Source organism: Cydia strobilella, chromosome 16 (assembly GCF_947568885.1).
Source record: "Cydia strobilella chromosome 16, ilCydStro3.1, whole genome shotgun sequence".
NCBI classification, from domain to species: domain Eukaryota; kingdom Metazoa; phylum Arthropoda; class Insecta; order Lepidoptera; family Tortricidae; genus Cydia; species Cydia strobilella.
In genome coordinates, this window is record NC_086056.1 from 7690491 (window position 1) to 7715668 (window position 25178).

The 25178-nt window shown below is 37.5% G+C and overlaps 1 protein-coding gene across 2 annotated transcripts in view; it reads left to right on the forward strand.

The window, feature by feature from the left end:
* The window catches only part of LOC134748239 (metastasis-associated protein MTA3), a 138923-nt gene that overhangs the window by 17731 nt on the left and 96014 nt on the right, over positions 1–25178 (forward strand). For both annotated transcript variants that reach the window (XM_063682965.1, XM_063682964.1), the window contains exon 2: positions 14493–14654. In XM_063682965.1, the coding sequence (XP_063539035.1) occupies positions 14493–14654 (162 nt within the window). The remainder of the gene's footprint in view (positions 1–14492; positions 14655–25178) is intronic.

Here is a 25178-nt window from a genome sequence, read left to right on the forward strand (position 1 = left end):
CCGGGGGCGCCGGACCCGGCGGCCGGGGCGCGAGGTATCGCGGGCTGCGGCAGCTCGCGTATCTTAGCTGTATACTTTTGGTTTGTTTACTTATATGATTCTACTAGTTGAAAGTATTATTTTTTTGTCTCGTAGAAAAAAGTATTGTATACAATAGTGATATAATCAAGCTTTTCAATCTCGTACCTTAAGCAACTCAGCAAGCTTCGTTGCTTAAACACGGTACTCGACTGAAAAGCTCTCTATTATATCACGATTGTATAAAATACTATAGGAGTACGGTACGAGTAAAGCATTATATTGTGCGATTGCCAAGTCATTATATGTATTAAAAATTAAAGTTATCTAATGTTGATGCGGTTTTAACACCCCCCGGCACTGACTAAAATAACAGACTTGGTATCATATTACATCTCTAAACTTTTTTGTTGTAGAAGTTTTGGGATCTCATCTCTTTTTGTAGGCAGTCCGTCTTTTCGGGTACTACTTCTTGTACGTCAGCTACCACTTTTCTGAAAGCTCATACTCATACCCGTCTCACACTATACCTGTTACTCGTACTCGTACTCATACCTGTACAATACTCATGGTCATACCAAGCTATACTTGTATTCATCCAATACTCATACCCAAGTCCCCATCCCACACCATACCCGCACACTAGTGCCATATGTATGGTATGAACCTATACCATATTCAAATTCTTACCATACTCATAGCCATACCATACTCATACCACAGAATAACTAATAGTACTACCATACAAAAAATTCACTTCTTCACAAAAGCCAGATTTAGGTATAAAATTATACCTACACTCGCCGCCTGCAAGCAAAATTGAAACTTATAACCGCGCACGAACCGTGAATATTCTTTGCGCGCCGCAGTTTTATGACCGAGCTGCGAGTGTCGGCACGGGGTTGTCACTTGACAAGTTTCTGCACCTATACCTACTGATTTATTATTTTTAAGATAAATATGTAGGAATTACAAACGTACATTCTGTAAACATACAATTTTTAGCCGGAGATAGTATGTCTGATTCTCACGGAAGTAGGTATGCCACAGAAGTACTTATTCCTTTGAAAATATGTCGGTCAATATAGTCCGGAATTAAAAAAAATGTTTTTTCTGCTTCCTTGTTCTTCCGTTTATTCAGACATCCGTAAACAGAACATTATCTTTTATACAGATTAGATCGCGATTTAGGTTTCGAAGCCATTGCGTATTTTCAATTTTGCGCGAGCGCCACGTGACACCACTATCGTGCGAACCGAGCGGCAGCCCATACACCTGCCCGGGCGGTGCGCCGGCCAAATATACCTAAACTGCGCAGTGACACCCCCCTGCTCATACTATACACATCTTTATACACACATCGTACATCTTAGACCTTTACCTACTATTTGTTGGAACTGCAAAAGTAACTTTTTAATAGAATATATTCATATGGGAATACAAACTTACTTATGCAGTTCCTAAATATTTAAAACGAGACAGATATTGCTATATTCTTAGGTTTTTTATGGCTTGTTAAGCTAAAAACTACTTATGTTTAAAATTTGAAGCGTGTTGGTTGGCTAGAAGTACCTTAGAATTATGATGATCAGTGAGTGAGTGTGTCAGTGACAAAAATAAGGAACTTTGACGTGCAATAATTCTTAAACTACAAGTTCAAATTGAATGTTCTTGGGAATATATGTAAGCCATATTATGCCCTATATGTCACTGAAAATTCAGGGCTCTAGCTTTAGCCAGCACAAAATTACAGGACGTTGAAAATGGCCTGAATGGCTTCGAGAAAAGGATGGTACGGCCGTGCTTCTTTGTTTTGCTCGACTTGGCGGGGGCACTGCCGTGCCCCCAGATCAGATTGCCGATAAGTTTTATAATGTACAGAGTCCTTAGGAGCATGGGCTGCTGATGTTATTCTGCAAGTGGCATCGTAAGGACCCGATTCTGAGTATTTTTTTTGGCCGCCGACTTAGGAGCATAAGTTGGGTTATTAAAATTTTCAAGTTTTATTTTTTTCGGCAAATTTGTTTTGATCGCCCGCAAATGACATACCTATCTTGAATCAGCATGGTCTGCTGATGTTATTCTGCAAGTGGCATCGTAAGGACCCGATTCTGAGTATTTTTTGAGCCGTTGACATAGGAGCATAAGTTGGGTTATTCAAATTTTCAAATTTTATTTTTTTCCGCAAAACCTGCTTTGATCGCCCGCAAATGACCTACCTACCTTGAATAAGCATGGTCGGCTGATGTTATTCTGCAAGTGGCATCGTTAGGACCCGATTCTGAGTATTTTTTTCAGCCGTCGACTTAGAAGCATAAGTTGGGTTATTAAAATATGAGTATTTAAGTTTTTTTTTTCCCGGAAAATATGCTTTGACCGCCCGCAAATGACCTACCTATCTTGAATCAGCATGGTCGGCTGATGTTATTCTGCAAGTGGCATCGTAAGGACCCGATTCTGAGTATTTTTTTCAGCCGTTGACATAGGAGCATAAGTTGGGTTATTCAAATTTTCAAATTTTATTTGTTTCCGCAAAACCTGCTTTGATCGCCCGCAAATGACCTTACTATCTTGAATCAGCATGGTCTGCTGATGTTATTCTGCAAGTGGCATCGTAAGGACCCGATTCTGAGTATTTTTTTCAGCTGTCGCCTTAAAAGCTTAAGTTGGGTTATTTAAATTTTCAAGTTTTACTTTTTTCCGGAAAATCTGCATTGATCGCCCGCAAATAACCTACCTATCTTGAATCAGCATGGTCTGCTGATGTTATTCTGCACGTTGCATCGTAAGGACCCGATTCTGAGTATTTTTTTTAGCCGTCGACTTAGGAGGATAAGTTGTGTTATATTAAAATACGAGTATTTAAGTTTAATTTTTTTCCGCAGTATGCTTTGATCGCCCGCAAATGACCTCACTATCTTGAATCAGCATGGTCTGCTGATGTTATTCTGCAAGTGGCATCGTAAGGACCCGATTCTGAGTATTTTTTTTAGCCGTTGACTTAGGAGCATAAGTTGGGTTATTCAAATTTTCAAGTTATTTTTTTCCGCAAAATCTGCTTTGATCGCCCGCAAATGACCTACCTATCTTGAATCGGCATGGTCGGCTGATGTTATTCTGCAAGTGGCATCGTAAGGACCCGATTCTGAGTATTTTTTTCAGCCGTCGACTTAGGAGGATAAGTTGGGTTATTTAAATACGAGTTTTTAAGTTTTATTTTTATCCGCAGTCTGCTTTGATCGCCCGCAAATGACCTTACTATCTTGAATCAGCATGGTCTGCTGATGTTATTCTGCAAGTGGCATCGTAAGGACCCGATTCTGAGTATTTTTTTCAGCTGTCGCCTTAAAAGCTTAAGTTGGGTTATTTAAATTTTCAAGTTTTACTTTTTTCCGGAAAATCTGCATTGATCGCCCGCAAATAACCTACCTATCTTGAATCAGCATGGTCTGCTGATGTTATTCTGCACGTTGCATCGTAAGGACCCGATTCTGAGTATTTTTTTGAGCCGTTGACTTAGGAGCATAAGTTGGGTTATTCAAATTTTCAAATTTTATTTTTTTCCGCAAAACCTGCTTTGATCGCCCGCAAATGACCTACCTACCTTGTATAAGCATGGTCGGCTGATGTTATTCTGCAAGTGGCATCGTTAGGACCCGATTCTGAGTATTTTTTTCAGCCGTCGACTTAGAAGCATAAGTTGGGTTATTAAAATATGAGTATTTAAGTTTTTTTTTTCCCGCAAAATATGCTTTGATCGCCCGCAAATGACCTACCTATCTTGAATCAGCATGGTCGGCTGATGTTATTCTGCAAGTGGCATCGTAAGGACCCGATTCTGAGTATTTTTTTCAGCCGTTGACATAGGAGCATAAGTTGGGTTATTCAAATTTTCAAATTTTATTTGTTTCCGCAAAACCTGCTTTGATCGTCCGCAAATGACCTACCTATCTTGAATCAGCATGGTCGGCTGATATTATTCTGCAAGTGGCATCGTTAGGACCCGATTCTGAGTATTTTTTTCAGCCGTCGACTTAGGAGCATAAGTTGGGTAATTAAATTTTTTTTCCGGCAAATCTGTTTTGATCGCCCGCAAATGACCTACCTATCTTGAATCAGCATAGTCTGCTGATGTTATTCTGCAAGTGGCATCGTAAGGACCCGATTCTGAGTATTTTTTTCAGCCGTCGACTTAGGAGCATAAGTTGGGTTATTAAAATACGAGTATTTAAGTTTTATTTTTTTCCGCAAAATATGCTTTGATCGCCCGCAAATGACCTACCTATGTTGAATCAGCATGGTCGGCTGATATTATTCTGCATGTGGCATCGTAAAGACCCGATTCGGAGTATTGTTTTCAGCCGTTGACTTAGGAGCATAAGTTGGGTTATTAAAATTTTCAAATTTTATTTTTTTCCGCAAAACCTGCTTTGATCGCCCGCAAATGACCTACCTATCTTGAATCAGCATGGTCGGCTGATGTTATTCTGCAAGTGGCATCGTAAGGACCCGATTCTGAGTATTTTTTTCAGCCGCCGACTTAGGAGCATAAGTTGGGTTATTAAAATACGAGTATTTAAGTTTTATTTTTTTCCGCAAAATATTCTTTGATTGCCCGCAAATGACCTATCTTGAATCAGCATGGTCGGCTGATGTTATTCTGCAAGTGGCATCGTAAGGACCCGATTCTGAGTGTTTTTTCAGCCGTTGACTTAGGAGCATAAGTTGGGTTATTCAAATGTTCAAGTTCTTTTTTTTTTGCGCAAAATCTGCTTTGATCGCCCGCAAATGACCTACCTATCTTGAATCAGCATGGTCGGCTGATGTTATTCTGCAAGTAGCATCGTAAGGACCCGATTCTGAGTATTGTTTTCAGCCGTTGACTTAGGAGCATAAGTTGGGTTATTCAAATGTTCAAGTTTTTTTTTGCGCAAAATCTGCTTTGATCGCCCGCAAATGACCTACCTATCTTGAATCAGCATGGTCTGCTGATGTTATTCTGCCAGTGGCATCGTAAGGACCCGATTCTGAGTATATTTTTCAGCCGTTGACTTAGGAGCATAAGTTGGGTTATTAAAATTTTCAAATTTTATTTTTTTCGCAAAACCTGCTTTGATCGCCCGCAAATGACCTACCTATCTTGAATCAGCATGGTCTGCTGATGTTATTCTGTAAGGGGCATCGTAAGGACCCGATTCCGAGTATTTTTTTCAACCGTCGACTTAGGAGCATAAGTTGGGTTATTCAAATTTTCAAGTTTTATTTTTTTCCGCAAAATCTGCTTTGATCGCCCGCAAATGACCTACCTATCTTGAATCAGCATGGTCGGCTGATATTATTCTGCAAGTGGCATCGTATGGACCCGATTCTGAGTATTTTTTTCAGCCGTCGACTTAGGAGCATAAGTTAAAGTTTTTGCATTTTATTATTGCCTGTCTAACCTTATTTAATGCCGCCAAATTACCGTACTGTGTCGGTGTTATATCGTCTATAGATGCTTATGTAGGGCTTAGATCGTTAGTATCTGTGTCGATTGCTTGTTACACCCTCCCTACTGAACTATCTCGGCCGGCCAATATGAATTTTTCGATTTTATTTTTTTATCTATTGAGATCCTAACGATTTTAATGTCTGAACAAACGTGAACTAACGTCGCCCGATGGATTCACATGGTTATTTTGACTTATTTCGGGGTGGGGTGGTTAGGGTGAAGACAGCCACCCCACTTTAAAAAAAAAAATGAAGGAATCGGGTCCTAACGATTCCAATGCCTGAACAATCATGAACTAACGAATATCTTGCTGTCTAGACCAAAAACACAAACAATAAGTGGTTTGGGGTGGCTAGCGTGAAGTCAGCCACCACCATAGAATAAAAAAAATATAAAACCACGAATATGTTTTAATCTGTTTCGAATACCCGCAAGTTACCGCACTGTATCGGTTATATATATCGTCTATAGATGCTTATTTAGGGCATAGAATCATTAGTTTCTGTGTCGATTGCTTGTTACGCCCGCCGGCTGAACTATCTCGGCCGGCCAATATGAATTTTTTGATTTTATTTTTTTATAGCAAATCTATTGAGATCCTAACGATTTTAATGCCTGAACAAACGTGAACTAACGTCGCCCGATGGATTCACATGGTTATTTTGACTGATTTCGGGGTGGGGTGGTTAGCGTGAAGACAGCCACCCCACTTTAAAAAAAAAAATGAAGGAATCGGGTCCTAACGATTCCAATGCCTGAACAATCATGAACTAACGAATATCTTGCTGTCTAGATCAAAAACACAAACAATAAGTGGTTTGGGGTGGCTAGCGTGAAGTCAGCCACCACCATAGAATAAAAAAAATATAAAACCACGAAAATCTTTTAATCTGTTTCGAATACCCGCAAGTTACCGTACTGTATCGGTTGTATATCGTCTATAGATGCTTATTTAGGGCATAGAATCGTTAGTATCTGTGTCGATTGCTTGTTACGCCCCCCCTGCTGAACTATCTCGGCCGGCCAATATGAATTTTTTGATTTTATTTTTTTATAGCAAATCTATTGAGATCCTAACGATTTTAATGCCTGAACAAACGTGAACTAACGTCGCCCGATGGATTCACATGGTTATTTTGACTGATTTCGGGGTGGGGTGGTTAGCGTGAAGACAGCCACCCCACTTTTTTAAAAAAAATGAAGGAATCGGGTCCTAACGCTACCAATGCCTGAACAATCATGAACTAACGAATATCTTGCTGTCTAGACCAAAAAAACTAACAAAAAGTGGTTTGGGGTGGCTAGCGTGAAGACAGCCACCACCATAGAATAAAAAAAAAAAAAACCACGAAAATCTTTTAATCTGTTCTGAATACCCGCAAGTTACCGTACTGTATCGGTTATATATCGTCTATAGATGCTTATTTAGGGCATAGAATCGTTAGTATCTGTGTCGATTGCTTGTTACGCCCCCCCTGCTGAACTATCTCGGCCGGCCAATATGAATTTTTTGATTTTATTTTTTTATAGCAAATCTATTGAGATCCTAACGATTTTAATGCCTGAACAAACGTGAACTAACGTCGCCCGATGGATTCACATGGTTAGTTTGACTGATTTCTGGGTGGGGTGGTTAGCGTGAAGACAGCCACCCCACTTTAAAAAAAAATAAAAAATGAAGGAATCGGGTCCTAACGATTCCAATGCCTGAACAATCATGAACTAACGAATATCTTGCTATCTAGACCAAAAAAACTAACAAAAAGTGGTTTGGGGTGGCTAGCGTGAAGACAGCCACCCCTTTTTTTTTTAAAAAAAATCGACTTTGGAATCGGGTCCTAACGATTTTACCTACTGAACAAACGTGAACTAACGATGAACTAACGATATAGATATGCCATTTGCGGGCAAACGAAATGGGGTGGTCAACTTCACGAGGGTATGTAGGTCAGGTCGCATATGTAACTTTGAGATGTGATAACTAAGACACGTATTAATAAAGCTTACATGGACCCTAATATAAACACGCTAAAAGAAATGAGAAATGATATCTATATCGGTAAATGTGATAGCCTAAAGTGGATCACGTAGGTACGTACTACGTACCCTATCAACCTAGGAGTGCGCTATGCCCCATTACGGTGACGTCGTGCGTTGGTGAAAGCCACGTACTGAGCGTTTCCGAACAATGAACTGGTCCTGTCTGAGAACTCGACCGACCAGTCAGTCGGCGCAAATTATTATTTTACTAACTATTTTCTAAAGCACGCAGGAACTCAGCGGCCGAGCACGTCTATATCTTAAAAAATCGACATCTTCATTATGAAAGCTTTACATTGGAATTCTTGACACATGTGTACGTTTTTTCCGCAACTGTTTCTCTGCGAGTAATTATAAGCATTTGGTTGATTGTTACGACCGTTGCAACTGAAAAGTAGGTACGTCAAATTTTTTTAAATTATTTTCGCGGATAATTTAAAATGACCCAGCTTTATCTTAGGTAATTTTTATTATATAGCTTAGATTTACTATAGTAGACCCAAACCAAACAGACGACTCTGGGATCATATCACTATCTCTCTCACCCTACCTACGACCACGCGAGTGTCAATGAGAAGTTGAGAAGTATTACGACCCTGATCGTCCGTTTGGTTTGGTCTGCTATAGGCCCTATAGATGCGTACGAAAGATAGCAAAAAATCCATATATTACGCTAATAACTCATATTCATATATTTATGCTATATGACCTTGAACTTCACGGTACTTAAGTTTGACGAACGATAAAGTATATCTTTGATTTGATATTGTTTCGCCATGTGGCACTTCAAGTAAAAAAAACTCAATCACTACACCTTATATAATAAAGTCCCCCGCCGCGTCTGTCTGTGTGTATGTATGTTCGCGATAAACTCAAAAACTACTGAACGGATTTTCATGCGGTTTTTCACCTATCAATAGAATAATTCCTAAGGAAGGTTTAGATGTATAATTTGAAGGTTTTGTGTAACCCGTGCGAAGCCGGGGCAGGGTTTCAGGCATAACAATTTTTTGTTTGGATACATAGACATCTGTTGTGTATTAGCCTTAAAGCGTACCTATGTCACATTTGCAATTACAACCTGACCAACGATACGTATGTGCTTGCCCAGCACAGTACAGTCGAAGGCAAAAATATCGATCCAGACAAATGGCTCAAAAATATGTGAACACGACTTTATTGTCTAAGGTGTAAGAGCGTACACATATTTTTAAAACTTTGGGAATGTATATTTATTTATGCCCTTGACTGTACCTCTGAGAGATGAATTGTTTGTCACTCTTTTCTCAGACCTCTTAACCCTCTCAACATTTGGACCTTAAACGAAGTTTCATTTTACTGACCATTAACAGACAGACCACCCTATCTAGTAAGTCTTCTAGTAAAGAAGTTGACAAGATAGGTACTGCAGATTTAATTCCTTTACAATTGATGTAGATTTTCTGGCGCAGACGTGGTAAAGGGTACCGTACCGATTAGAACGAACAAGACATACAAGTATCAAACACGGCTCTATGTTTTAAAGGCGTTAGGTTGCGTGTTTAGATAGATTCACTTTGAATAGTATAGATAGGGCCAGATAGGCGATAGGCGTATGATGGCGATTCACAATGCAAAGTCAAAACCCAAGTCCCAACTAAAGTAGGTGTCTATATCCTAGCATGCTAACGTGTGTGTCTAGAAGAAAGAGTGTGCTACAGGAACGTAGTCGCGAGGCATTTACTCCACGGGACCGCAACTACCCGTCCACGTCCACCTGTTAACTAACAATTCGTAAATCTTATTGCAAACAAATAAGATCCAGCGATGGTCAGTTAAGACCGTTGCTGTTAAAGTACACCGTTTTTTCCAATGACATACATGAGTGACATGCCATGTATTTTTAATACGGTTCCTATGTTTGTATAAGTCGAGCTTCTCAAAATTTCAGGACATGCCTTTACCTACGTTTAGATTTTCGATAGGTAACCATGTTATCTAAACCTAACATCTACGTATAAACCTATAACTAATAATCACATTCATTAATCAGCGTAGCCTTCAAGCCCATGTTTTCCTGGGTGAGCCATTCAAAAGCAGCAGTGAGAAAATTCTAAAAACTAAAAATTAGGTACCGAAATATGAATTCTAGGACTGCCGATTCAGACTTTATAAAACCGTAAAAATGCGTGTCAGATAATTTTAAACATGCCCGATACAATTCATTGTGTTACCTACATCCCCGGAATCGAAATCAGTGAAATCTGTCCTACAAACAGAGATCGTTTTTATTAGCGAAATTAATAGTTCAGTTGGTAATAAAGGAGTAATTCCGATCGTTTTTTTTTTCGGATTTCGCCTTCTACACATGATGTATGTATGTACCCATGCCAAGTTACAGCTTTCTTGTAGTTAGGTACAGGGCCTTTTGGGTAAACCGCGCTGCCCGCGCTTGACGTGGCGGACATCACGAATGGTAATATAGGCTCCTTTCTTGTTGACTACTGAAACTGAACTCTAAAGGGACACTGAAAACTAAAAGAACCATGAATCGACAAACATAAACACGGGGATACTTGAAAATCAAAAACCTCACGCAGTCTCTCAGTCCCACGCAAATACGTTAGGTTAGGCGCCATTCATTTATTACGTAAAACGATTATGGACGGAGGGGGGTCGAACATATCTTATTTTTTTCTTACAAGGGGGAGGGAGGGGGTTTTCATAGTTCTTAAGTAAGATCACAAAGAGCGATGTTTTTTTAATTTCTATGAAATTATGACGTTTAAAATAACACTGACCCACACTATGCTATCAAACACGGTGCAGAGTTAGCTTAAACGGGCTCCAGTACCTTTAAAGGTACAAATATACGTTCCAAAAATGTTTTTTTTTTTTTAATAAACACTAAAACAAAAACAAAACAACAAAAAAACGTGTACTAATTTTTTCCTGTAGATTCTTACGTAATATTGCCAATATAGGGGGGAGGGGGTCAGCCTTTTTTTTCTTACATAGGGGAGGAAGGGGGTCAAACTGGCAAAAATCGTCTTACGTAATAAATGAATGACGCCTTACCCAACAATATAATATCTGAACATTCTGAACTAGTTTATAAGGTTTGGACAATGGCGTCGTGATCAGATGTTTGTGAGCATATTATTCTCTCAACTATATTTGATTGCCCTATTTTAGTCACTTTAGTCAGTAATAAACGTTAGCATGTCTCATTGCATTTAAGTAGAATATGTGATACTGATAATCTTCGTCAGACCTTTAGGAGTTTAAGACTTTTAGTCGTTAGCATCGTAACACCGTTCGTATGGTGTGCTTTAGAAATTAACCTCGCCATGAGGTCATCAATCGCGCTGAAAATCGATTAACTAGCTTTTATCGCCTTGTACCTAGCACAAACTCTTACCTTCAAATATAGTCCTACCCGGCAGAAAGTATACGAAACTTGGTTCGCATGTGACTTAATGTTATAGTTTTTAATAGTAATAGCCTATACCTACTAAAAGAAAAACAGTGGAAGGGCTAGCTTGTTGACAAACAAACAGCGAAGGCCTAGTACCTAATAGGTTCCCATTTGACACCCTTCGGATACATCCCCTAATCATTGATTGTAATTGATTAGTTTGGCAGCCATTTTTACACAGCATTCTTCTTATGAAACACCGATGAGATGAGTGACTTACAGGTTTATGATTGGTAGGAGTTTATCATTTGTTTTTTTAGATCCCACTTGATTAGAACTTACGATTACATATGATTAGTCAGCTAAGTACTGTTCTGTTGTATTTGAAAAAAAAATAGGTACCTACAACCGAAGATGACCCGATTTTGGATTTGTCAACTGCAAGTTTAAACATAGCTTTCATTGGTAAGGTTCTCAAATACAATACAATACAATTAGCCTTTAATCACTGACTCATTTAAAGTTATGTTTAGTTTCTTTATAATTGCTTAATGATTTTCACTAGTCAGGTTGTCGGGGTTTCCGACAAAAGCTTCCTCTGAAGCTTTCCAGTCGTCTCTGTTTCGAGCGGTTCTTAGCCACTTTGGTGGGAAATCGTCCTCCCATCTAATTTTCGGGTGTCCCTGACCTCTCTTGCTGTATGTAGGGAACCAGTTGGGTATATTTTGTGTTCATTTGTCTATTTTCGATATTGACATGCGACCTGTCCACCTCCATTTTCTTTTTTCTCTGGCTACGTCTCTAACTTTGGTTTTTTTCCTGATTATTGTCAGTCTCCATCTGTCATTTATTCTTATTCGTTGCATGTTTCTTTCCATGCCGTGTTGACAAACCGCAATCTTTTGTATGTTTTTCTTAGTGCATGCCCATGTTTCACAACCGTATGCCCGGAACCGGACCGGAAGGTTCTCAAAATTTAATAAATATTCCGACAATATGCTTCCGATATCCAATATTCACAAAGTTCCAGTTGGTGATTATTTTAACGTAATCTATTCACTCACGATAATTATTAAGATAATATCTTCAGTTATTCTCGATGAAACCAACCCGAGTTCTTCCCATCCCAGTAGTTATATTTTGCATGCACATTTATTGAGTGTTGAATATCGTATAACACGTGGCGATCCAAACAGCAAAATCTTCGGTACTCTCACGATGACGTGTCCAGGCTAATTTTAATATACACTTACTTATTGACACGTTCCAAAAATACACCAAAGTCTTGGCAAAACTGAACGGACGTTAACACCGCTATCAGCCGCATAATGCCCAACTTATATACCCACATAGCTACGCGAGTATGCATAGCTAGGTACGCTATGGACATAGCCGTTGGTAGGTATGTATAGAACCAGAACGGCAGCGGGTGTAGCTAGCTACTTACCTATCGGTATTAAAGTACGAGTGTCGTTCTTACAGCGGGGTCGCGGTAGGATAGTACCGCGATCTAGATTTGTAGATGCTTGGCGGGAATGGCGGGCCTGGTCGATTGTTTATTGGCTGGTGAGCAATAAACTGCAAGGATGTACCAAGTTTCATTGCGCTATCGCTATAGGTACCTTACCTGTTTAGTAGAATGCCACCACATATAGAACGGTAATTACATCATTAGATAACTTATTTTAAATGAAATGAGTTGCAGACGTGCACAACTGCACAAACATAATGTCGAATCCAACTTCAGCCGTGATTGATAAACAAAGTTTTCCAGTGATCTTTCGTTTGACGTAGAAAAGAGCATCCGCCTATCTTAGTATAGGTATACCACGGCGAATCACAACGTCTCATCGTAAGTTAATTTTAGGTGACCTCGAAATCGCACTAGAATGGAAACATCTATTCGAAATACGATATCTCCTTAGATTATTCTAACGTGGTTTGATGTATTAGTTTTGGTAATGAAACACTAGGTGACATGCAATTAGTTAATTTATTATTCCTACAAGACGGCACAAAGCTCAAACTCCAGTTGTCTATAAATCGAGAGAAAGGTGAGTACAGTATTGTCACAAGATTAATAGTCCACAACTAACGTCGTTACATAGGCTTTGTTTGGTATGAAAGGTCTGGAGCATCGCATTGTGCGCGCGTTAACTATTTAGTCTATGTGGTATAACGGTAATAAGCGCCATTTTTAGTTGTTATGTGGTACGAGCAACTGGCATAAGTGCAGGTAAGGTACCCGCTGATACAGACCGGCCATCCGTTCCGCTCCAACTACTTTCCACGCGACATGAGCGGCTTATGGCGATGGAACTAACCAACAATCGACAATTAGGAAGTTTTATACAATACAAATATAGGAATATTATACCGATCATGTATTATTATAATGCTAACCAGGTTAATTAACTTCTTTACTTCAAGATATTAACATGACCATTTTCCTCTTTGCGCAAAAGAGGTGCCTGAAACATGATTACTACGCCACTGATTATCCTTATGGATTGAATATCTGCAAAAGAACAGCAAACATTGTTAACAAAAGATTGACATCATGTAAACCCGGGTTTTCGCTCCTAAAATATGTATGTCTAAAAAGGAAAGAACTAAACATACTAAGTAATGAAATTATAGGATGTTATCCATAATGTAATGAATAAAAATGTATCTAGCATAATTTTATATTCACTATTAGGTATTTACAGAAATCAAGGCTCGGAACCGGTTTTTTCTTCATACCAAAAATACCGGTATTATTATGTTCTTTTTCGTTGTTTGGTTTATTATTTCATTTTTAATGGGACAATCTAATAATACGAAGTTGTTACCTTAATACATGATTCAGTCCTACGTAAAGAGCATAAAATAATTAAAAATGTTGGTCTATTTCGGGTTTAAAAATAAAGCCGGTTCCGAGCCCTGACAGAAATTATGCATGTATTAAAGATAACTCATTAATATTACTCTACTTACCTACGCTTAATATTTGCAGTCGTGCTAATATCAGGTGAACTTTTCGGCTTGGGCAGGTGGAGTAAAACATGTTCACCTGATATTAGCGCGTAGGTAAGTAGAGTGCATGGTGAGCTCTAAAAAAGTAACACTGAACTATCCTACCAAAATTATGCATCGAAGATAATGCAATTTTTGTAAATTCATAATATATGCACTATCAGACTTGACAGTACTTTCTCAAGGCTTTGACAAGACGTTCTTAAGTACGTATTTTTAAGAACATCTATTCAAGTACATAGCTTGAAATAAACATACACATCACATGCCTTGTTTTCGGAAAACATGTCACACTCAATCCGTACTATATATTACAATTGTTGTATCGCACTTAAACTATCGTGAGACATATTTCAAAATATTTATCAGTACGGTTTTTACTCACTATTATTTTTAGTCGCTTTTGTGACATGTCGCCAAAAGCGACTAAAAATAATAGTGAGTAAAAACCGTACTGATAAATATTTTGAATTGTTGTATCGTAAATATTGTAACACCTGGATTTAACAATTTTCTCTTTGTGCACAGACTGCGTCTATTTCGAGACGTCGTCGACGTCTCCGTACCAAATCCGGCGGATAGAAGAACTGAACAAGACGGCATCAGGCAACGTAGAAGCAAAAGTCATGTGTTTCTACCGGCGGCGGGACCTGCCGAACCCGCTCATACAATTAGCTGATAAGCATCAAAGTGAGTACATTTTGTACATAGTGTGTGTAGTGTTTGTGTCTGCTATCGAAATCACTAATTAATTATGTTATAAACCAAAAATAAGGTTCTATATTCATGAAGACTGTTGAGGTAAGTGTTCGCCGCACACTGCTGCAGCTGGTAGAACCCCTCCCCTTGAACATTCGTCTGATCCAGTTGGGCGAATATTCAAATTTTCCTTTATTTCATAAACAAAGTATTATAAACTTGAGTAGGGTAGCCTACGCTCTTTTATAGCATAAAACTTGTCGCGGTGTTAATGACATCTGTTGGCACCGAATAACATTATACCGATACGATTCTTTGTCGATATGAATGTGATTCAAATCGTAGGCATTTTCAGATAAACAGGTATGAAAAACTAAACTTACTGCGGTTTTTTTTAATAGTCGCTTAACTGGATGTAAGTTAAAATCTTTGTATGGGAGAGGTACTGGACCCTGAACGAATCAAATTCGTTTCAGTCGTTTCAGCGCTACTGTGGAACACGTAATACGAATAGAGTTATAGACCATGGATGATATAGACTACTAAAATAATGACACTTTCTTTGACATTGCCGTAGTCGGATAAAAACACATGTAAACTAGCATCTAAAGGTATGTTGAATATTCCAAGCTAGCTCTCTTACCACTCGTGACGTGACACTAGCGACGAGGGGCCTCTAATGTTCTTGCTGTGTGTTCTTGAAACCAAGTGTTGGCTGACCGCCTCAACCCTCATTCGAAGTTAACATTACTCGAATATCTGGCTTTATTTTAACACGCAATGTTTGTGTTTATATGAATAGATTTAAGCTAAATCCTGCGAGCTGAATGAAAACTAGTATCTGATGGAGCTGAATACCTACACACCTAGCAGTATGTTAAACTTCACGGTAGTTATGCAAAGTTATGCTACCATCTAACTGGTTTGATGGTGGAGATTGGAGTATTTTGAGAAAACCCTCAATCGCATTGAGATTGGGTTGATGAGGCGTAAAGTTGTTGATGACTAGTTGTTAAGGACAAGTACTTATAGTCGGCGATTATATGGCTTGTATCAAATATGACACATTTGGCAAAAAGTTATAATCAGACATGAACTTTTTCTGAAAAATACCAAATTTAGCTTTATTTAATGATTTTAAGTCATAAACCTTAAAATTCCATAAGAAACATTTGTTTTTTTTTTTAATAATGATGTTAAATATAATTCTGAACGCACAAGTTGAGTCGATGCAATCTCAAAACGCATCGTCAGAAATGTCAACATTGTCAACAAACATTTATTTTACTATAAAACTTTTCTTACCGACTCCGACTCACGTAAAAATGCACAAGTTCTGTCATTTCCAGTTTTCTGTTATAATATCGTAAAAAATGTGTGATTCCAGTAATGAAGATGATCTAACGCATGTGGATGTTGCACTTTCCTCGCTATAGTAAGGTGAAAAGTTTTGTGTTACACACGGGTGCAAATGTATTTTCCCCTCACTAGCTCGGAAAGCCGTCTTTTATCCTTTAAAACAAGCGGGGAAAAACGCATTTTATCCACTAGTGGGGAAAGTAATTTGACCTTGGATGGAGCGTGTTTAAGTAGCTTGACAGATAACAAAACGTAAAACGCTAATAATAATGGTTCGTTCGATATTAATTATCATTAAATAAATGGTTTGAGAATCTAATAAAAAATACCAGATTTAGCTTTATTTAATGATTTTAAGTCAGAACCCTAAAATTCCATAATAAACGTTTGTTTTTTAATAATTATGTTAAATATAATTCTGAACGCACAAGTTAAGTCGATGCAATTTCAAAACGCATCATTGACATTTCATACGTCAGAAATGTCAACATTGTCAACAAAAATTTTACTTAAAAACTTCTCATGTAAAAGTACAGAATTTCCAGTTTTTTGTTATAATATCGTAAAAAAATTAGTGATTCCTGTTGATGAAGATGATCTAACGCCTGTGGATTTTGCACTTTCCTCGCTATAGTGAGGGGAAAAGTTTTGTGTTACACACGGGTGCAAATGTATTTTACTTCTCGTGTGTTAAAACACTCGCTACGCTCAGGATTCTATTTTAGAACCACTCGCTTCGCTCGTGGTTCAACTATAGAATCCTTTCGCTTTCTCGTGTTTCAATTCCACACTCGCGGGTAAAATACAACTTTGCACCCTTGTATAACAAATAACTATTTTCACATTACCAGTTCGAAAAAGGGCTTTTCCTTCCCTGCTAGGAGGGATCAAAGTGGCACTTTTCTTCCCTACTGGGAGAGATCAAAGTAACACTTTTCTGCTATTTTAACATTTTTTTGCGCATTTTTTTTTTAACCTAAATAATATTATTAAAAATTATAATTACCTCATAGGTGATGTGAAAAGCAATACTATATAATGTGTCACATCAGGTCACATGGTAGCAAAATTATTTCCATCTTGGGCGTAACACACTTGAATCTCTCACTACGCTCAGGATTCTACTTTAGAATTCGTCGCTACTCTCGGGATTCTATTATAGAATCCTTCGCTACGTTTAGGATTTAATTGTACGCCCTCGCCGTAAATATGTCATTTTGCTCCCTCGTGACACAATCTACTATTACTTCTCGTGTGTTGAAATTCCACACTCGCGGGTAAAATACAACTTTGCACCCTTTTATAACAAATAACTATTTCACCATTACTTTGAAGGTTGCTGATTGAACTGTAATTGTAAAAAAAATTCCCGCCATGAAATAAAATATAAACACAGCTAATTATGTGCCAATACTATATGAAATAAGCTTTAGTTAAGAGGCCGGTGTCGATTTTAGTCGCAAAAATGTAAAATTGATAGATTTTGTCGATGAAATTGTACACCTTTTGTTACCAAATTGAAATAACAAGTACTGGTTTCTATTAGCACGTCTTCTTATCTTGCCTTTTATCAGATCAATTTTTTGAAAACAGACTCACTAAATTCGTAATGATTTTTTTTCTGATGGACGTTTAGGTAAACGCGCGTAAAGCACTGATTTTGTCACTCTTATTTGTAAATTTTGTAAAGTTTGGACTGCTAAAAATGGTAAATTTGTATTACACATATTCTGTACTTGACCTTTATCAGATTACATTTTTGTTATATGACTTGAGTTCGAGGAAATGAAAGTTAAACGAATTCAATTTTCTCCAGAAATTACTTCAAAACAAGTTACAATTTCTCTAAAAATCGACTTAATTTCAACGTAATTTGGATACTTGAACAATCTACAACATTTGCTGAAACTATTCTAATACATCAATTTGTATAATTTACCACCATAATTTTTTGATGAATTTTTAAAAACTGCCCCTTCTCTTCATATATTACCGGTGACGCACGCTCGCGACCTCATAATTAAAAGGCAAGATGAGAAAACGTGCTAATAGAAACCAATACTTGTTATTTAGATATTACGTAACAAAACGTGTATAATTTCAACGACTAAATCTATCAATTTAAAATTTTTGCTTCAAAATCGACTACGGCCTCTTAATAAATACTTGTAATAAGAAAATTACATCTTTGAAATAGACCGTGGGCCAGGAACAGATTTCCATGACCAATAGCATTCCGGGTGAAAACTTGTAAAGTGGTTAAGGATAATGTGTAATAAACCCTCGTGGATGTCAGCTGCCGCTCCGTTGATGGATTGAGGAACTGCAGCCACCCAAACACGTAAAATAATTAAATTTAGTCATCACCTCCCGATTGAAACTTTGTCAGAAGATAGTTTAGATGTTATTGTGAAAGGCCGTCAGCTGGTCGCATGAACATGTAAAAAAAGCCGCCTTAACTCTTTTTGATACATATTACTAATTATGAAACTTTGCCAAGTCATTGAATTAGGCGTGTCGCCTACTTCTTGCACAAAGTTTCAATCATCATTCAATTTAGGAGCTGTGGGCTCTTGTCAGTGCAGCGTGATGAAGTTGTCTCCACCTTTCAATCGGGAGGCGATTAAAAAATGTTTTACGTGTTTGTTTGGCTGCCATTCTCAACCCACCAAGTCCACCAACAGAACAGAACAGGCAGCAGACGTCCGCGAGGGTTCATTTCATTGCACATCGCCCATCGCACTTTACGAGTTGTCGCCCGGATGCGATGACTGGCGAAATTTGCGCCTGGCCCGTGGTCTAAAACTTGCATGTAGTAGAATTTACATCTTTTGTTTATTAATTTATTACTACTACTAATATAATACTTTTATTAGAGTTATCGATAACAGATTTATCGATATTTTATTTTCTCAAACACTCGTTTTTTCCGCGAAAAGTTCTATATGCCTGCTTATAATACAGCTTTGTGTGGTAGGGCACAGCACAGCGGATGTCATTCCAGATCTAGAGCAGAGCCCAACTGGGGAAGTACCTCCACCTTACAGAAAACCGCAGCCAAATAACACTAGACTCATAGTGTTGTGTTCCTGCCGGTGAGTAAGGTTGCCAGAGCTCAACGAGAGTGCGGAGTGTTAGGGTCGGCAACACGCATGTAACTCCTCTGGAGTTGCAGGCGTACATAGGCTACGGGGACTATTTGCCACCGACGTAGTATATAAAAAAAAAGTTACAAAATTACCTTCAAATTACCTAACTAGAACGCAGTCCTTGAAATGCAAATCCATACTAATATTATAAATGCGAAAATCTGTCTGTCTGTCTGTGTGTTACCTCTTCACCGCTGAACCGATTTAGTTGAAATTTGGTATACAGATAGTTTGAGTCCCGGGGAAGGACATAGGATACTTTTTATCCCAGAACTCACCCCTCAAGGGGGTGAAAATTTTTATGGGGAATCAATAACCGCTGAACCGATTTAGATGAAACTTGGTATAGTTTGAGCTGTGGGAAAGGATATAGAATAATTTTATCCCAGAAATCATCCCTTAAGGGTGTAAAAAATGGAGTGGAAATGTATAGTGTGGACCAATTTGGGGGTGAAAAAAGGATGTATTAAAAGCAGATTTGTTTAAGAATTAAGGTACCCAAATTACTAATTCTACGCAGACGAAGTCGCGGGCAAAAGCTAGTTAGTAATAATATTATTTGCTATCGATTTTCGTAACAGTCACGCAAGTCACCGTCGACTAAGACAGCACCGTTTGGTTTACCTAATAGTTTTACGATTGTACGTGTATTACAGTGCTGAAATTGGCCACGTTACGTGGGCCCATATGGCCTATCGCACGTGTGATTCTCGGCTATAAATAGTGGAATACCCTACCTCTCTTACAGTCGCATCTGGACTATTCTGGACTACATGTTCGGTTCAATCGCAATACATGATTTTAGGTCCTCGGAGCGGATTAATGTTTTGTTTACACATACATATTTATGTAATAATTGTTTAACATTGTCATGTGAATAATGAGGGATGTCAGAAACTGCTGATAGTGCTGATATACAATTTTTTGTCCGTTTTTAGGGTTCCGTACCCAAAGGGTAAAAACGGGACCCTATTACTAAGACTTCGCTGTCCGTCTGTCTGTCACCAGGCTGTATCTCATGAACCGTGATAACCTGTTGCCGCTACAACAAATACTAACAAGTACGGAACCCTCGGTGGGCGAGTCCGACTCGCACTTGTCCGGTTTTTTTTTATTAACTGCACAACTGCGATGTAAATTTTTGACGTCGCTGTTGAATGACATGCTTCTCTATGATCATCCGTTAAAGCGATTCAATTTGAAATTTTAGGAATAAACAGACGTACAAACTGCAATACTCTTAACAACTGTCCATCGGTGGAGTCAACCGGGTGGACCTTATGCCTTATATAATAAGGTTCATGAACTGTCAGTTAACAGTGTGGGGTGTGGGCGATGGTACGAGAACTTCGAGGCTTCATTATGAAAATATAAGCCCACAATGATAATCGTATAAAATGGTGACACGATAAATTCTTGGGTTGGAATGGAAATCGGAATAACGCTCGACGTACAATTTCCAAATTGCCAGCAATCCTGAAACACCAGTGTAACGAACAAATGGCATATACCTCAAAAAAATTATAAAGAGATATTTTCATGAATAATATGCCTCTTTTTAGGGTTCCGTACACAAAGGGAAAAACGGGACCATATTACTAAAACTCCGCTGTCCGTCCGTCCGTCTGTCTGTCTATCCGTCTGTCATCAGGCTGTATCTAGTGAACCGTGAAAGTTGAAATTTTTACAGATGATATATTTCTATTGCCGCTATAACAACAAATACTTACTAAAAACAGAATAAAAATAGTACATTCCGATGCTAGTGCGGAAAGTATGTCATTACTCCATGAGCACCGAGATATCTTGCCACGAGCCGTAGGCGAGTGGCAAGACTCGGGACGAGTGAAGAATGACATTTCCGCACGTGTATTGAACGACGTTTTTTAATACAGTTGCGAAAAAATAAGAAAAGCAACAAGTAAGGAACCGAATTCGAAACTTTTATATTATTAATTCTGTGACATCATTGACATTGACATTATGAAGAAGTGTTTTTCTAGCTTTTATTCGACTAGAATAGATTTTGTTATTATTATTGAACCCACTTAAATGAAAGTTTTTTTTTTTCAAATGCATGTTCTATAAGACAGAAACAATTGTAAATATTAAAACATTGTACTATTATTACCTAAATATCGTTATTTATGATTATTTGTGTATCGTATATTTATAAAAACAATATCGAATGTTGCCTTTGGAAACTTAAAAAACATTCGTGCAGTAAGAAAATACGCCTCTTCTTTGACTGGCGTTCCGTTCCATTCAGACAACTTATTAAGAACGGTTATTCAACATTAAAAAATAAACGTGTTATAATACTTATAAATGATGTAGAGGTAAGTAATAAAATATGAAATATGCATATTTTTCGTATTCTTACATTAACAGTAGGTTTTTATGTTGATTACGACGTTTAAATGAAACTAATATTAACACTCATCAATAAGTAGTCATGAATTGGAACAAGTAAAAATTTAAATAAATTGGAAAAGTAAAAAGCACTAGTTCGCGAAAACCAACTTTCCGCACGCTAAACAGCCACGAAAAGTAGCACTTTTTGAGCAACTGTATTAAAATAGTTATTTGTTATACAAGGGTGCAAAGTTGTATTTTACCCGCGAGTGTAGAATTGAAACACAAGCAAGCGAAAGGATTCTATAGGTGAACCACGAGCGAAGCGAGTGGTTCTAAATAGAATCCTGAGCGTAGCGAGTGTTTCAACACACGAGAAGTAAAATACATTTGCGCCCGTGTATAACACAAAACTTTTCACCTCACTATAGCGAGGAAAATGCAACATCCACAGGCGTTAGATCATCTTCATCACTGGAATCACTCATTTCTTTACGATATTATAACAGAAAACTTTGGAAGTTGTGTATTTTTACGCGAGTCGGTGAGAAAAGTTTTTTAGTAAAAAAATTGTTGACAATGTTGACATTTCTGAGGTATGAAATGTCAACGATGCGTTTTGAAATTGCATCGACTCAACTTGTGCGTTCAGAATTATATTTAACATCATTATAAAAAAACAAACGTTTCTTATGGAATTTTAAGGTTTATGACTTAAAATCATTAAATAAAGCTAAATTTGGTATTTTTCATTAGATTTTCAAACCATTTATTTAATGATAATTAATATCGAACGAATCATTATCATAAACGATTTACGTTTTGTTATCTGTCAAGCTACTTAAACACGCTCCATCCAAGGTCAAATTACTTTCCCCACTAGTGGATAAAACGCGTTTTTCCCCGCTTGTATTGAAGGATAAAAGACAACTTTCCGAGCTAGTGAGGGGAAAAAATATTTGTGGGGTTCCCATACAACAAACGTGATTTTTTTGCCGTTTTTTGCGTAATAGTACGGAACCCTTCGTTCTCTCTCTAAGCAGCCTCGCACTAAGCAGCCTTTTCTAAGAATTTTTAGTGTTGCCTACATATTAGCGCATCACGGATATAGCGCTTATATCGATCGATTATTATGCACTTAATTTTGAACATAAAAGATAACACCTACATGTATGTACTAGTATTATCATTGTCATTAACAAAATACGAATAGTTTAATGTTAAGGCGAGGAATGCCTACTAGAGTGAAGCGTGTTATTTTCGATTTGAATTTCTCTGATTCGAATGTAAAGCTTGTCCCAGAAAAAAAAATCGTTTGTATTCGCACCGGCTGCACATCAGACTTCTGACCAAAAAGCTTAAGGATACTGTTATATGTAAAAAAATACGTGTTTTCTTATTCTTTATAACAATGAATCTCTTTCTTTTACATTTCCGAAGATATCGCCATCACAGAAAATACTACATCCTAACAGAGTTCAATGTATAAAACCTGATGGTAGGCATTACAATAAAATCACGAAATTTCTGGATTAATAAAGTCCAAAACTGCAAAAATTCGTATCTATACGTTACACGTTGTTTATTAAATTTCCAACAAGAATTTACAATTGGTTTTTAACTGTTTGATTTTGTGAAAATTAACATGCGTCATTTTTTTTCTGGGACAAGCTTTAATCTAACCGTGTAACCATATCACTTGTTGTTGTTGTTGTTGTTGAATTTCCGATCCAGCGACATTACGAAATTAGCTCGATAGCCAATCGAATCGGAAACTCTACAATCGGTCAGGTCTCAGGGCTCATATCTCGCCCTTAAAATAGGCAAGTGTCCTTATTCGCAGTATTAAAAGGATTTTTTTAATACAGTTACTCAAAAACTGCTACTTTACGTAGCTGTTTAGCGTGCGGAAAGTTGGTTTTCGCGAACTAGTGCTTTTTACTTTTCCAATTTTTTTTTAATTTTATACTTGTTCCAATTCATGACTACTTATTGATGAGTGTTAATATTAGTTTCCTTTAAACGTCGTAATCAACATAAAAACCTACTGTTAATGTAAGAATACGAAAAATATACATATTTCATATTTTATTACTTACCTATTCATCATTATAACACGTCTATTTTTTTTTATATTGAGTATTGTAAAACCGTTCTTAATAAGTTATCTGAATGGAACGGAACGCCTGTCAAAGAAGAGGCGTTTTTTCTTTCTGCTTTATGTTTCCAAAGGCAACATTCGATATTGTTTTTATAAATGTACGATACACAAATAATCGTAATTAACGATATTTGGGTAATAATAGTACAATGTTTTATATTTACAATTGTTTCTGTCTTATAGAACATGCATTTAAAAAAAGTAATGACATACTTTCCGCACTAGCATCGAAATGTACTATTCCCGTACATCTGATTGAACATAAATTTTGCTAGTTTCGATTTATTTTAACCACAATTGAACTTATTTGTTGTGACTTATTTTAAGCACAATGCTTTAATTAGTATGTTCGGTAGTATTAAGTCTTCTATGGATATATAATCCGAAATAGAAGCTTTTTAGGTAATTTAATAATTAAAAAAAAGTATGTTTCAGTGGGACTCAGTTTAGGCATGTAGATCATGTTGTAAACAAATATTAAAATAACTTATTCTAAACTTAATTCCGAATACCGATGATGTAAACTGACAGTGGTATAGGTTATCGTTGATATCGAATATGCTGGTAGCCTAGCGGTACGAGTAAGAGCGTGCGACTTTCAATCCGGAGGTTGCGGGTTCAAACCCCGGCTCGTACCAATGAGTTTTTCGAGCTTATGTACTATATATCACTTTATATTTACCAGTCGCTTTTCTGTTAAGGGAAACATCTTGAGGAAATCGGACTAACTAATCCCAATAACCAATACCTTAATGTAAATTTAAATAAAACAAAACTCTTTCAATTTAGAAATTATAGAACTTCACCTATGTCTATCACCGTAACACAAGAAGCGGTGCCAATAGAACAAGTGGACAGCGCTAAATTCCTAGGAATTACAATAGATTCTCATCTCAACTGGAAGTCTCACATTGCAGATTTAAACACAGACATAATCTGTAAAAAATTCAACTGTCTAGCTATCACGGTTTATGAGATACAGCCTGGTGACAGACGGACAGACAGACAGCAGAGTCTTAGTAATAGGGTTCCGCTTTTACTCTTTGGGTACGGAACCCTAAAAACGATTAAATTCGTAACCTGTACCTTTTTTGAAGGCGGGTTAAATTAAAGCCAATAAAAGCGATAACGGGAGCACCCAATCTCAAAAGTTAGTGAAAAATCATGTTTAGCGGCCCGCAACTTGGTCGCCCGGGTGAATCTCCATAGTGATACCAGTGCAATAAATAAACTACCCGGCAAAAGCAGCTTTTTCTTTTCCATTAATGTACCAAAATGTTTTATGTTAAAATTTAGTTTCCTTTTAACAAAGTCAATGAGTAGAATATAAAGAAATTCTAATCAATATGGAAAAAATGGACGCTTTAAGTACCTTGCATGCTGCAATAATTATTTACGATTCAAGTGCGGAAAAGACGAAATTCGAAACGAGTGGCGATAAATTAAAACACGACCGCAGGGAGTGTTTTAAATCGACACGAGTTGCGAATT